Genomic DNA, 12,572 nt, shown 5'->3' with positions numbered 1-12,572 from the left:
CACATTTAATCCTAGCCCTGGGGAGGCAGAGGCAGGTGGATCTCTGTGAATTCAAAAGCCAGCTTGATCTACAGAGTTTGTTCCCAGACAGCCATCTTTGTCTTGAATAAAAACCAAACCAACTAACCAAACAAACAGAAAGAATCTCTGTATCTCTCTAATGGAGGGCCATTTTCCTGATCAGGTGTGCCAGACAGTGCCCATGCCAGCCAGCCCCCTTCCTGTGGGCAGTACCATGAGCACTGTGCACCTTTCCTCAGACGGCACTTACTTCTACTGGATCTGGTCCCCTGCCAGTTTAAATGAGAAAACCCCAAAGGGACATTCTGTCTTCATGGACATTTTTGAACTTGTGGTAAGTTTTAACACATTTTGTATCACTGCAAGAAATGTTTCTATTTGCTTTCTTTTCAGGTCCATATACAAAGAGCCTGCCACCCTCATAGTACCATTGCCCTCAGTCTCCTCAGCACCTTTCCTCCTGCATGCCCTTGGAGGCTTCTGGTTTAGGGTCCTGGGGGGTCAGTGGAGTCTAGCTTTTTGAAGGCTAATCTGAAGTGGATGGTCTTAGCAGAGATACTTGTGGGCATAACTGAAGTATCAAGAATGGCCCCACAGGCACAAGTGAGCACCTGGGAAGTTGTAGTTGAAGAAGCTATGAGGAGGCATTGGATGTCAGCTGTGACTCACTGTGAGCCGATAGTGTTCTACCCTGGGGTGGGAACACAGTGATGGCCAAGGTGGGTAGAGCTGTTGTTCCAGTGGAGTTTGAGTCCTGGCTGCAGGGTGGTTGGGTAGGATGATGGTAGTGGAGAAATAAAAGATTACCTATAAGTAACTGAGAAGATAAAGTGATTATTTCAGGCAGTGAGGGAGCCAGTGCAGTTTGCCAGATAAAGAACTTGGGAAAGCCACATGTGATGGCTCCCAAAAAGCTGGGGTTGGAGGAGCATGTATTTGAGGACAACCTGTGCTACATGAGTGTAAGAATGACTTGTGCTACACAGCAAGGCCATGACTAAAAGAGGAAGAAAGAAGAGGGGCCGGGAGAGATAACTCAGTGGTTGAGAGCACTGGCTGCTCCTCCCAGTACCCACATGGCAACTAGCAAACATCTATGACTCCAGTTCCAGGGGATCCAGCGACCTCATCTGGCCTCCATGGGCACTGCAGAGAAATGGTGCATAGACATGCATGCGAGCAAAACACGAGATTTCAGAGTCAATGGTTGGTCTTTAGATTAAAAGGTATCTGACACAGGAATAGACACAGAATAATCTGACACATGGTACATTACTGTGAAATTTTAGATTTTCTATAATAAAGTGAGAATTCAAAGTTTCTAGAATAAAACACATACACACAAAAGATTACACTAGTCAGTAGGTTTCTCAGTGCATAAGTAGAGCTGTACTTCCATAACCTATGGAAAACTAATTCACCAAGTGTGAACCGAGTGTGAAGACAACACATGGCTGTTCTTAGGTATGTAGTTATGTAGTCAAAGGCCAGGCTGGAGGAGGCAATGGGACAGCTCAAACAGCCTTGCTGCAGCAGGAAGCAAATGTAGGAGGGGGGTCTGCTTTAGGTTGAAAGGAGGCCTTTGAATTGCTTTGGGGTCCTACTCAGACAAATCAGTGGAGTGCTTCCTGACTTTGTCTTTCCTTCCACTGGTACTCGGTTTGTAACATCTGTATCTGCTGAATCATCTCGAAGGCTTTGTTCTAGACTTTTGATCTTCGGGATTTTCAAGTGCTGGGATTAGGAGCTGAGCCACCATGCCTGACTACTCCTTTCTTTCTTCCTTCTTTCCTTTCTTTTCTGTCTTTGAGACAGGTTCTCACTATGTAGCTGTTTTAGTTGGGGTTTCATTGCTATAAAGAGACACCATGACCAGGGTAGCTCTTATAAAGGAAAATATTTAATTGAGGATGGCTTATAGTTTCAGAAATTTAGTTCATTATTGTTGTGGTAGGAAGCTTAAGTTCACCTCCACAGTGACACACTTCTTCCAAAAAACCACACCTAATCCAACAAGGCCATGCCTCATAATAGTGCCATTCCCTATGGGACAAGCATTCAAACACATGAGTCCATGGGGTCATTCCTATTCAAACAACTACACTAGCCTTGGCTGTCCTCAAATGTACAGAGATCTGCCTGCCTCTGCTTCCTGAGTACTGGCATCAAAGGTATGCACCACTGTGCCTGACCTTCCGTCCTCTCCTGGGCTTTCTTGAGGTGTGCATATCACACCACCACATAACTTTTTCCCAGTCCAGAAGTAGCTTACCTTTTGCTGTTAAGTGGCCAAACAGCTTTCTTTTTACTTGAACTTGTAGCTGTGTGCTGCATTTGATTTGAACTATATTATAGAAACTTCACCTTTCTATGCAAACGCAGGGCACTTCTGTTCACTATTTCTTCCTAGCCATCATGAGCCACAGCTTGTGTCCAACAGCCCTTTTTCCACGATAACTCCTCATCTGGCATATGGCTTTCTACTGCAGGACTCAGGCTGGCTTCTCAGCCAGAGCCTATCCAAGGAACTCAAGGTGCATAATTCAAATGAATTTGCTGTTAGGAGGATATAACTAACTGGCTTGTCTTTCAAAATGCCTTATCATGAAATACATTTTATGTTTATTATAAGGAGCTAAACATAGGAAGATGATTAGGTATACCATCTATATAACTGGAGGGTATAGGTCAGAGAGATGGCTCAGCAGATAAGGGAGCCTGCTTACCCCCCCCCCCCACCACCACCACAGTTTTAGTTAGGTTTCATTGTTGTGATAGCACTGGCCAAAAACAACTTGAAGTAGGTGAGGGTTTATTTTAGCTTATAGTCCATCGTACAGGGAAGTCAGGGCAGGAACCTGGAGGCAGGCGCTGAAGCAGAGCCCACAGAAGAATCTGCTTACTGGCTTGTTTTCCATTGTTTGCTCAGCCTGCTTGCTTTTTTTTTTTTTAATTTATTTTAAAAGATTATTTTACATTGTGACCTCAGTTTCTTCTCCTTCCTCTCCTTCTAGTCCCTCCCACTTCCCTTCTGTCCCCCACTCCCCACCTCCTATATTTAACTTCTCCTTCATGTCTCTTCAGAAACAGACAGGCCTTCCACGGGTATCAACCAAACATGTATATCAAGCTACCATAAGACAAGGCACCTCCCCTTGTATTAAGGCTATATGAGGCAACCCAGTATGAGGAAGAGGTTCCCAAAAGTCTGCAATAGAGTCAGAGAACAGCCCCTGCTCCCATTGTTAGGAGTCCCACAAGAAGACCAAGCTATACAGCTGTAACTTATGCAAAGGGCCTAGGTCAGTCCCATGCAGGCTCCCTGCAGTCCCTGCAGTCTCTGTGTCAACCTGCTGTCTTATATAGTCCAGGATTGCCTGCCCAGGGGTGTCTCCACCCACAGTGTGCTGCGGCCTCCCGAATTACTCAGATAATTTGAACCAGGGTATGTTTGTACTTAACTTTAATTACAACACTCTAGGAGGCAAAGGCAAGACATCTGTAAAATTTGAGGCCTGCTTGGTCTATACAGTGAGTTCCAAGACAGCTAGGGGTAAATAGTATGACCCTGTCTAAAACAATCACCCAGAAACACAAAACCTTACGGGGAGTGGGAAGGGGCAGAGGAAAGGAGGAAGGAAAGGAAGAAAAAACTTACAGGTCATTTTATTTTCTCAGGTCAAGGTGCTCACTTCCAAGATAACCTAGTTGACAAAAACAAAAAACTAACCAGCACACACAGAAAGGAGGAAGGGGGAGGGAGGAAGGAAGGGACAGAGGAGAAGGTGGAGCGAAAGCAGAGGACATACTGCATAGCTGACTGTCCCAAACAAGTGGCTTCTAGCAGTAGCGATGTGTGGCTCTTGTGCTGCCTGTAGTCATAGCAGCAGCATGCCTTAGCTCCCCTCTGCTGGGAGCTTGGCTGGACTGTGACTTGAAGGTGTCCTCTCATCCCCAGGGACCCCACCACTACCCGAGTAGTGCAGGCTGAAGCAGGGCGGATCTATTCAGGGAGTGGAGCCCTCACCAAGCTCCTCTAAGCCTCGTGCTAATGTAAAACAGCTACATGGTCAGTTCAGAGCTGTGTGGGAACACAGGATAGATCATTCTGCTAAGGGTGCAGGCCTTCGGAAACTCCAGACCCTTTGAGGACGCAGAGCAGCCTGCCTGGAACTCCTGTCACCGTATTTACTTCCAGAGCTCTTCTTAGGTCCTGCTTCTTTTGCCTTGGGAGGTCTCCAGCTCCTGTAAGTGCTGCTTCTCATGCTGGGACTCAGTGCCACCTTTCCTTCCTGGCTCTCTTCCCCTTCTCCCTAAGCTTCCCTTCTTTTGTCACCCAAGCTTTTTGTTGTTTTCTTTTTCTGAAGCAGATCCTTCTATGGAGACCAGGCCTGCCTCTGCTACCAGAGTGCTGGATTAAAAGCATTTGCTACCAGGCCTGGCTCTTCAATCAGTTTTAAATGAGTAACTACTGTATTTCTTTAGGTAGCTGCTTGGTGAACCTTTGTCATCACAGGTTTGTGTAGGAGCATGGGAGTTAATCAAGAAAAAGAGAAGGAAAACATAAATACAGCTGGTGCTAAATGCTGGAGAAAAGTAGGACAGTGAGAGAAACCAGGGTCTCCTTGCCTTAGGTGGCTGCTGGAGCCCTTCCTAATAGTAGGTTGAGCAGTTTGCTTGGGACTAAAGGAGTTCTTGGGACATGGCATCTTGATGCTAAAACTAGACAGTCCTGGCATACTGCAGATGGTAATAGTTTGCAAAGAGGAGACATCAAGTAACAAAGCCTGCAGTAGTAGGCCAGTGTGGCATCCAGGAGGAGAAAGACTGGGAACATGGTGAGAGATGGTGAGGCAGAAGCAGCTGAGGCTGAGGGGTTCAGCAGAGTACCCACAGAGGCCAGGGGCATCAGATCCCTTGGTGCTAGCATTAAAGACAGTTGTGAGCCACCCTAAGTAGATGATGGGAACCATGTGCCCTTAACCATTGAGGCATCTCTCCAGCCCTAAATTTAATTTTGTTTTAGAATGGTTGTTGGTTGGTGAGTGTGACAAATTCATTAGGTGGCAGTGTGGCCTGGCCTGGAGAAATCCCCCCACTCACTGCTAACTCACTTAAAGCCTCTCACTCCTCCCGGCTGTGCCCTGTTTTTGAGTTTAGCAGCCATTCATCTTCCTGAGTTGCATGGTTGAATGTTGCTAACCTGCCGACATCCACGCTGGGATTCAGTGAGGGAGTAGGCTTCCTTACGGACTATACAGGAGACTCAATCCCCTAGTCTCCTCTTGGTCTATAGCCCTTCCTCAGGGCCACAAACAGTTGAGACAGAGATGCGTACAACATGGTATGGAGTGGCTAGAAATTTAAGTAAGGGTCTCTGACCTTTCTCACTCCTTCGTGAGGGACTAGTTAACAAGCCAAGGAATAACCCTTTGTGTAAGGGGATGCAGTTGAACTCTCCAAGATGGTGGTTGCTTGGCTCAGTGCAGTCATCCCCAAAACTTAAGGTTCTGCAGATTAAGTACTTGTGCCCTAACCCTGCTCTTCCTTGCTGATCACTGGTGCTTTGTGGTCTCAGTTTTCAGAGCACCAAGTGCAGTGGGAGACTGTTTTACATTAGCTATTGATTCCTCTGAGGGCCAGATGGGTAATGCTTTTGAACACCAGCTTAACGAGATTGATTTTGTCTCGGATGCTTTTACAGGGTTATATTTAGAGTTGTAGCTTAAATAGAGCATGGGGGTGGGGTAGAACAATGCGGTAAGGAGGGCTGTGTTAAAGTTCAGGGGGCAAAGGGTGGTTTAAGTAGAAATGCAAGGCAGGGGTGAGAGCCGTGAGACTGGGGACACAGCTTAAGGCAGAGCAGAAGAGAAATTGGGGTGTCACAGAGGCTGAGACTGCTTTTGAGGAAGGGCCCATGGGGACTGCCTTCTTGGTGCTGGGGTGTTCTGGTGACGAAGGGCATAGGCAAACTCCTCTCAGGCAGTGGCATTCAACAAGGCATGAATGAGTTACTGTGTGGTCATTTCAGAGAGGTGAGTATGCAGAAGCTAAACAGTGTAGTGTGCTCAGAGGAGGGGAGTGGGCCAGCCCCAGAGGGTCTGGGCACAGTGTTCCAGCTGATGTTTTGGACGCCAAAGACAATGGCTTCAGTGAATGGAGGTGTGGAGCTAGGAGGCAGGAGAGAAGAGGGGCAGGGTCCCTAAGCTCTGCTTACTAATGCAAAGTGCTCACAATGACAAGTTAGAGTAAGAAGATGCTGTGGATACTATAAAATCAGGGATTCCAGAGGGCCTCAGCCAAGTCCACCTGCAAGGGAGTCAAAGGCAAAGCAGGCACGGTGCCTCAGTCCTCAGACTGCAGTGGCTATCCAGAGTTCTGCTCATGGGAAGGTAGAGTTAAGACATCAAAGCTAGGAGGAGTCAGAAGCACAGGGTGTGGGAGCAGAGAGGCAGTTTGGGGATGCCCAAAAAGTCCTTCCCTTCCCTTCTGTGAATATACATGCAGCTCCTCTGGGACTTTTGGACTGTACTTCTCAGTTGTGCTTTCTCTTGCCACTTGTATGCCACCAGCTTTTCCCTCTGGACCCTGACTTTGCTTTCTGTGGGCTTCTAAAGACTTGGTCCTTGGCACCCTCATTTTCTCTTATCTTCAAGGGCTGCAGCAGCAGGCCAGGTTTGCTGTCTTCCTTGCTGGGCTGGATTTCTGAGGCCCTCCATGTCCAAGAGGCTGGGTGTGCAGGGGCATTGGTTATACAAACCTCCTGAGATAGATCAAAGTAATTGTTTTAAAAATGCATTCTTACACACACACACACACACACACACACACACACACACACACACACACACACAGAGGCATGCACGCACTCACGCATGCACACTGATGTGTGAATGGAGGTCATAGGACAACTTGTGGAAATAAATTCTTTCCACTATGTGTGTCCCAGAAATTGAACTCAGGTCATCGGGTATGGCAGCAAGGACCCTTATTCCTGAGCTGTCTCATTGGCCCACATCTGAGTCATTTGACAGTGAATTAAGCAGACTGTTCTGTTTGACAGCTGAGAAAGTTGTCAGGACAAAGAGATGAGGAGGACAGTAGAGAGGAGCCAAGAGCTGGAAGCAGTCTCGAGTGCCTGAGTGACATACTGCAACAGAAAAAATTCAGGATCTTGGCCTTGAATTGGAGAGAAAATGAGAAAGAGAAACGTTCTGGGAAACACCCTGAATTTTTAGCAATAATGTAGGTTAGGAAAGGTTTTGAAAAAAGAAGGCAGAGACCTGATATGCTGCTCTGTAATCTCAGTGCTGTTACAGCATCAGGAGTTCAAGGCCAGCTTTGGCTACATATAAACTTGAGGTCCTTCTGGATTACATGAGATCCTGTCTCAAAAAAGGAAAAGATGGAAGGAAGGAAGACAGGGAAGGAAAGCAGGCAAGTGGTGGGCTTCAAGTCAGACTCTGAGTTGTGAGAGACTGAAGAGTCATGAGTGCTGAGTGAGAGAACTATGAGGTCCCCGAGGTGCACTTGAAGCTTGGCATGTGTTTTTGCCAGGCTGGTGTGCCCAGGACTCCTGCCCTGTCCAGGCAGCTGCTACTGTGGGAAGAGTGTCTACGCCGTAGAACTAGTTAGGTTTCCAAAACACATTAGCCTCACAGTAGTCCTCAGCAGCAAATCAAGGACTGGTTGATTTGTTCTTCCCATCTTCCGTGTACTTGTCAGAAGGCTCATAATTAGTGAGCAGAGGCCTATGGGACTCAAGATAAGGGTTTTAATCAATACTGTTTTGCAGATTGTATTAATGCTGGCTAATTTCACTCTGAATATGGGCTGCATGAAAGATGACAGCTCTGAAATTGAGCTTAGCCTTCCCTGCCTGAAGCAGCACCTCTGGAGCAGGGGAGTGGTTTATATGGCAAGATGTGTTTGCTCAGGTGGCTGGAAAACGCTTTGTAAGCACCCAGGTCACAGAAATAGTCTCAAGATATCTGCTGACTGAATGGAAGCATCATCTCAGGTCCTCTTTTTTCTTTAAATATCAGGTGGAAAATGGGGTATTTGTAGCCAACCCGCTTCAGGAACGCACAATCCTAATGAGAAAAGAGGGTGAGTCTGCCAAAAGCATTAATGAGATGCTCCTGAGCAGACTGTCTCGGTACAGAGCCTCTCCGTCGGCGACTCTCGCAGCCCTGACTGGCTCCACCATCTCCAACACGCTGAAGGAGGACCAAGCAGGTGCGTTGTCTCTTCCTGACCACCTGTATATGGTGCTGCAGCATGCGGAGCTCACCTCACCTGTACCCGTGGGCAGTGACCATCGGGGCTAGGCTGTGGGCACAGTGTAGCCTTGAACAGTTCTCTGTCTTACCTGGAGCTGTCCCACCCTCACTGTCAGGGAAGATGGGCAGAGAAATGCAGCTAGCAGTACACAACATAGTCCTAGCATTTAGGAAGGTGAGGCAGGGGGATCATGAGTTGGAGGCCCATGAGATCACCCTAAACTCTGCCCCATGCTTTCAAAAAAAAAAAAAAAAAAAAAAAAAAAAAAACCAATAACAAAAAACCAACCTGAATTTGAACTAAAAATGGATTTGATGGTCTTTGTTTATCCTTCCACTGTTATGGTGAACTCACATGAGGCTGTCTAGTAAATACTTTATTGCATGTGTTAGAATGTAAGGATGTTGTCTTGTTGCTACTGGCCTGGGTGGTATCAGTGTGAACACATTAGCATGGGCTAGTCCATTCAAGTTAAAGGAGATACTTTGTACAGGATAATTCTTTTTCTTCTTTTTTTTCTAATTCTGAGCGAATGTTTTTGGGGTTCACAAGATGGCTCATTGGGTAAAGGTAGTTGTGGTTAGGCTAATGACCTGAGTGTGATTAGTTGGACCATGGAAAAGGTGAAAGCAGAGAACTGACTCCACAGAGTTGTCTTCTGACCTCTGTATGCATACATACACACATACTTGCACACGCACACCCACGCATAAATACCACACACCACTAGCTGTAAAGAAGACAGCCCACAGAGTAAACACTGTCTTGACAGGCTGAAATCTTCACCTGTGTGTACACCTCCATACTCACTATGAGGTGTTCCCTTCAGTGTACTTACTAAATCTTCCTCCTTTAAAGAAAGAAAACAGAAGAAAACAAAACAAAAAAACCAACCTGTCTCCTGTTTCTGCAGCAACCCTTCACCAAGATCTCATGTAGCCAAGGATGGCCTTGAACTCTAGACCCTGTCTCTACCACCTAAGTGGGACACATAGAAGGCTACTACCATGCCCAGCAGCTAGTGCTGTGTATGTGTTTTATTTTTATTTTATGTGTTTGCGTGTTTTGCTTGCCTGTGTTTCTGTGTACCACACTTGTGTCTTGGTGTTCCTGGAGGCTAGGAGAGAGTGTTAGATCTTCAGGAACTAGAGTCACAGATGTCCCAGTACTCACCATTAGGGGAATTGCAGATGTCCCAGTGTCCACCATGAGGGTGCTGGAATTGAACCTGGGTCTTCTGGGGGATATATATATATATATATGCATGTATGTATGTATATAAAATAAAAAAAATACCTCAAAAGACAATACTATCTTTAACATTTTTAGTAGGGTGTAATGACTCATTCCTGTAATCCTAGCACTTGAAAGAAAAAAGCAGGAGGATTGCTGTGTGTTTGAGGCCAGCCTCAGCTACAGAACAACTCTATCTTGCCTCAAAACTACACATACACACAAAACCCCAACAAAATACGTTTAGATTTTTTTAATGGTAAATTTATTCTGAATGTGATTTTGTTGTACCTTTATATGAATTTTTGTGTTCATTTAACATGTCTTACACTGAAAATCTACTAGCTTTAGTTGACATAGATCTGTGAAAATTAATTAAGTATTCACAAAGTCTGAAGCTTTGGAGCTAGGGAGATAGCTTAGTTGGTAAAGTCATGCCAAGCAGGAATGAGGACCAAAGTTCAATCCCCAGAGGATTCTGGGTATGGTGGGATATCTGTGAATTTAAGGCCAGCCTGGTCTATGTAGTTCCAGGCCAGCAAGGGCTTCAAAGTGAGACCTTGCCTCAAAACAGAAACAACAAAAATAAAGTTGACAACTCTTTAGTAATGTCACCTGAAATTGACCTCAGGCCTCCACATCCATGCATATACACACTTGACACATACCTATGCAAATATGCACACTACCCATCAGTAAATAATAGAAATAAAGTAACTTTTAAAATGTAGAGTTTTATTCTGTGACAAGCTAAAACACCACCTGACAGTATGTCTGTGAGAACATGTTGGTGAACATTAGGTTATAAAGCCACTGAAGTTTTCTACTCATTAATTTTCTATTCATTAATTTTATGATTTTCATTATCTCAGAAGTTGATGTTCTAAATGAAGAACATATTTGTTGTGGGCTTATGTTTTTAGGTTTTTTATTTTGTTTTTAATGGAGCTGTTTGAAATAGATGTATTCAAAATATCATAAAGAATAGGTTTCCTTGCTGTTCTTGCAGAACACTAGAGTTGGGTCCACCTGTCACTCCAGCTCCAGATAATCTAGTGCCACCTTCTGGTTTCTGTGGGCAAATTAAAGCATTGGTTTTAACAGAGAAAGATGGGCTGGAGGGATGGCTCAGTGGTTAAGAGCACTGACTGCTCTTCCAGAGGTCCTGAGTTCAATTCCAGCAACCACATGGTGGCTCACAACCATCTGTAATGGGATCTGATGCTCTCTTCTGGTGTGTCTGAAGACAGCTATAGTGTATATAATAAATATATCTTAAAAAAAGAAAAATTTTATTTTTCATATTCTTTTAATCTAAATCCCTGTGAAAGATTTTTTTTCTCTGTTGAGATCTTGAACAATTAGTTGTGTTTTATAGCCTAACACTTCCCAAAGCTCTGGTGGACTTCCTGCTGACGTTATTGGTCCTCTCTGAGCTCACTTACTCTACATTTCAGTGCCAGAATAGGGGAGATGATGTAGAGTTCATATCTCCTGACTAGAAACAGTAATTATTCTGTTGGTATCTTCTGTCACTGACCCTCAAAATAGAAATGTATATATAATGGATTGCTGTAAGCAATGTAGGTTTAAAATTCCCATTGAGAGATATCCCAAAAGCCCTGAGTAGTGGGAAGCTTTGGTTGAGTCTGTGATGAGCTGCTTGTAATGAATGTAAAGTCACAGACTTATCAAGGATTTGCTTTAAGCTGGGCACTCTGGGGCCAGAGTCGGGTGGTTGTCTGTAAGTGCCAGGCCACCCAGTAATATTTTATAAAACTTTATTTTATAAAATAAAAAATGCCCCCCCCCCCAAAACTACTTAAATTAGGGTACTAATTCCTAGTTAAAGCTCAAACAATAGGAATTCTGTATTGAGATTTATTTAAACTGAGCCTTTATTCTTTTGGAAAAAATTTTTAGAGTCCTTAGGGATACTGTACATTGGGAACAACGTTAGAACAGTCAGACCATCCCACAGGAGACTTGAGCTCAGAAGATAATTCTTGCTTTTTATTTTGTTTTGTTTTATTTTATGTATATGTGTGTTTTGCCTACATTTATGTCTGCACACCACTTGTGTGCCCAGTACCCTCAGAGGCTAAAAGAAGGATTCAGATCACCTGAGCTGGAGTCATAGGCAGTTGTGAGCTGCCATGGAGGGGCTGGGAATCAAAATTAGGTCCTCGGGAGAAGCAGCCATTGCTTATAATATCTGTGCCATAGCTCCCCCTCTGCCTAATCATAGCCTGTCTTTGTTTCAGTTTGGACTCCTCATTTATACTCCGAAGTAAGATTTTATAAGAGTGTGATATACTTTCAGTAAGCATTTTCATTTCCTTCTCCAGCAAACACTAGCTGTGGGCTTCCCCTGAGAATGCTGCGGAGGACGCCCATGTACACTTGTGGCACTTACTTGGTGATGCTGGTTCCACCTCCAGGAGGGTCAGGCAGCTCTGCCACCCGCTCTCTTTTTGGTGGAACAAGTGGTCTGTCGTCTTTAAAAAGTAAGTATGCTTTATTTGGAATGCTTCTTCTGATGAATCTCTGTGTTGGTCATTTTTCTGTTGCTTTGATAAAACACCATGACCGAGGCAAGTTAAGGAAGAACAAGCTTATTTTGCTGCTGTTCTAAAGGTCTAAGGGTCTGCCGTGGAAGGAGAGGCACTGCAGCATAGGAGGAAACCAAGAAATCACATTTTTTTGTTTTCTTTTGTTTTGCTTTTGAGACAGGGTCTCTCTATAGTCTTACCAGTCCTGGAACTCTGTCCATAGAACAGGCTGGCCTTGAACTTTGAGTTATCCACCTGCCCCTGCCCCCACCCCCTGTCCCCTGCCTCCCAAGGGCTGGGTTTAAAGGTGTGTCCCCCATAGCCAGCTCAGAAAGTCACATTTTTCATCTCAAGTATGAAGTAGAGAGAATGAACTGGAAGTGTGGCTGCCTTCAAGCTTTCAAAGCCTATTCCCAATGATGTCTTTCCTTCTGAAGGGCTGTACCTCCCTATACCTTCTCCAAACCAAGGACTGAGTGTTCA

The 12,572-nt window shown here is 45.0% G+C and overlaps 1 protein-coding gene across 1 annotated transcript in view; it reads left to right on the top strand.

Moving 5' to 3' along the window:
* HECTD4 (HECT domain E3 ubiquitin protein ligase 4) overlaps window positions 1-12,572 on the top strand; it is a gene marked incomplete at its 5' end in the record, with an annotated part of 141,917 nt that overhangs the window by 36,209 nt on the left and 93,136 nt on the right. The window contains 3 exons of the mRNA XM_080940989.1: window positions 185-355; window positions 8,067-8,259; window positions 11,886-12,044. Coding sequence (XP_080797115.1) covers window positions 185-355; window positions 8,067-8,259; window positions 11,886-12,044 — 523 coding nt within the window. The remainder of the gene's footprint in view (window positions 1-184; window positions 356-8,066; window positions 8,260-11,885; window positions 12,045-12,572) is intronic.

Source organism: Micromys minutus, assembly GCF_963924665.1.
Source record: "Micromys minutus genome assembly, chromosome: 29".
NCBI classification, from domain to species: Eukaryota; Metazoa; Chordata; class Mammalia; order Rodentia; family Muridae; genus Micromys; species Micromys minutus.
The sequence above is the reverse complement of the archived record's forward strand: the minus strand, read 5'-3'. Positions and strand labels throughout refer to the sequence as shown.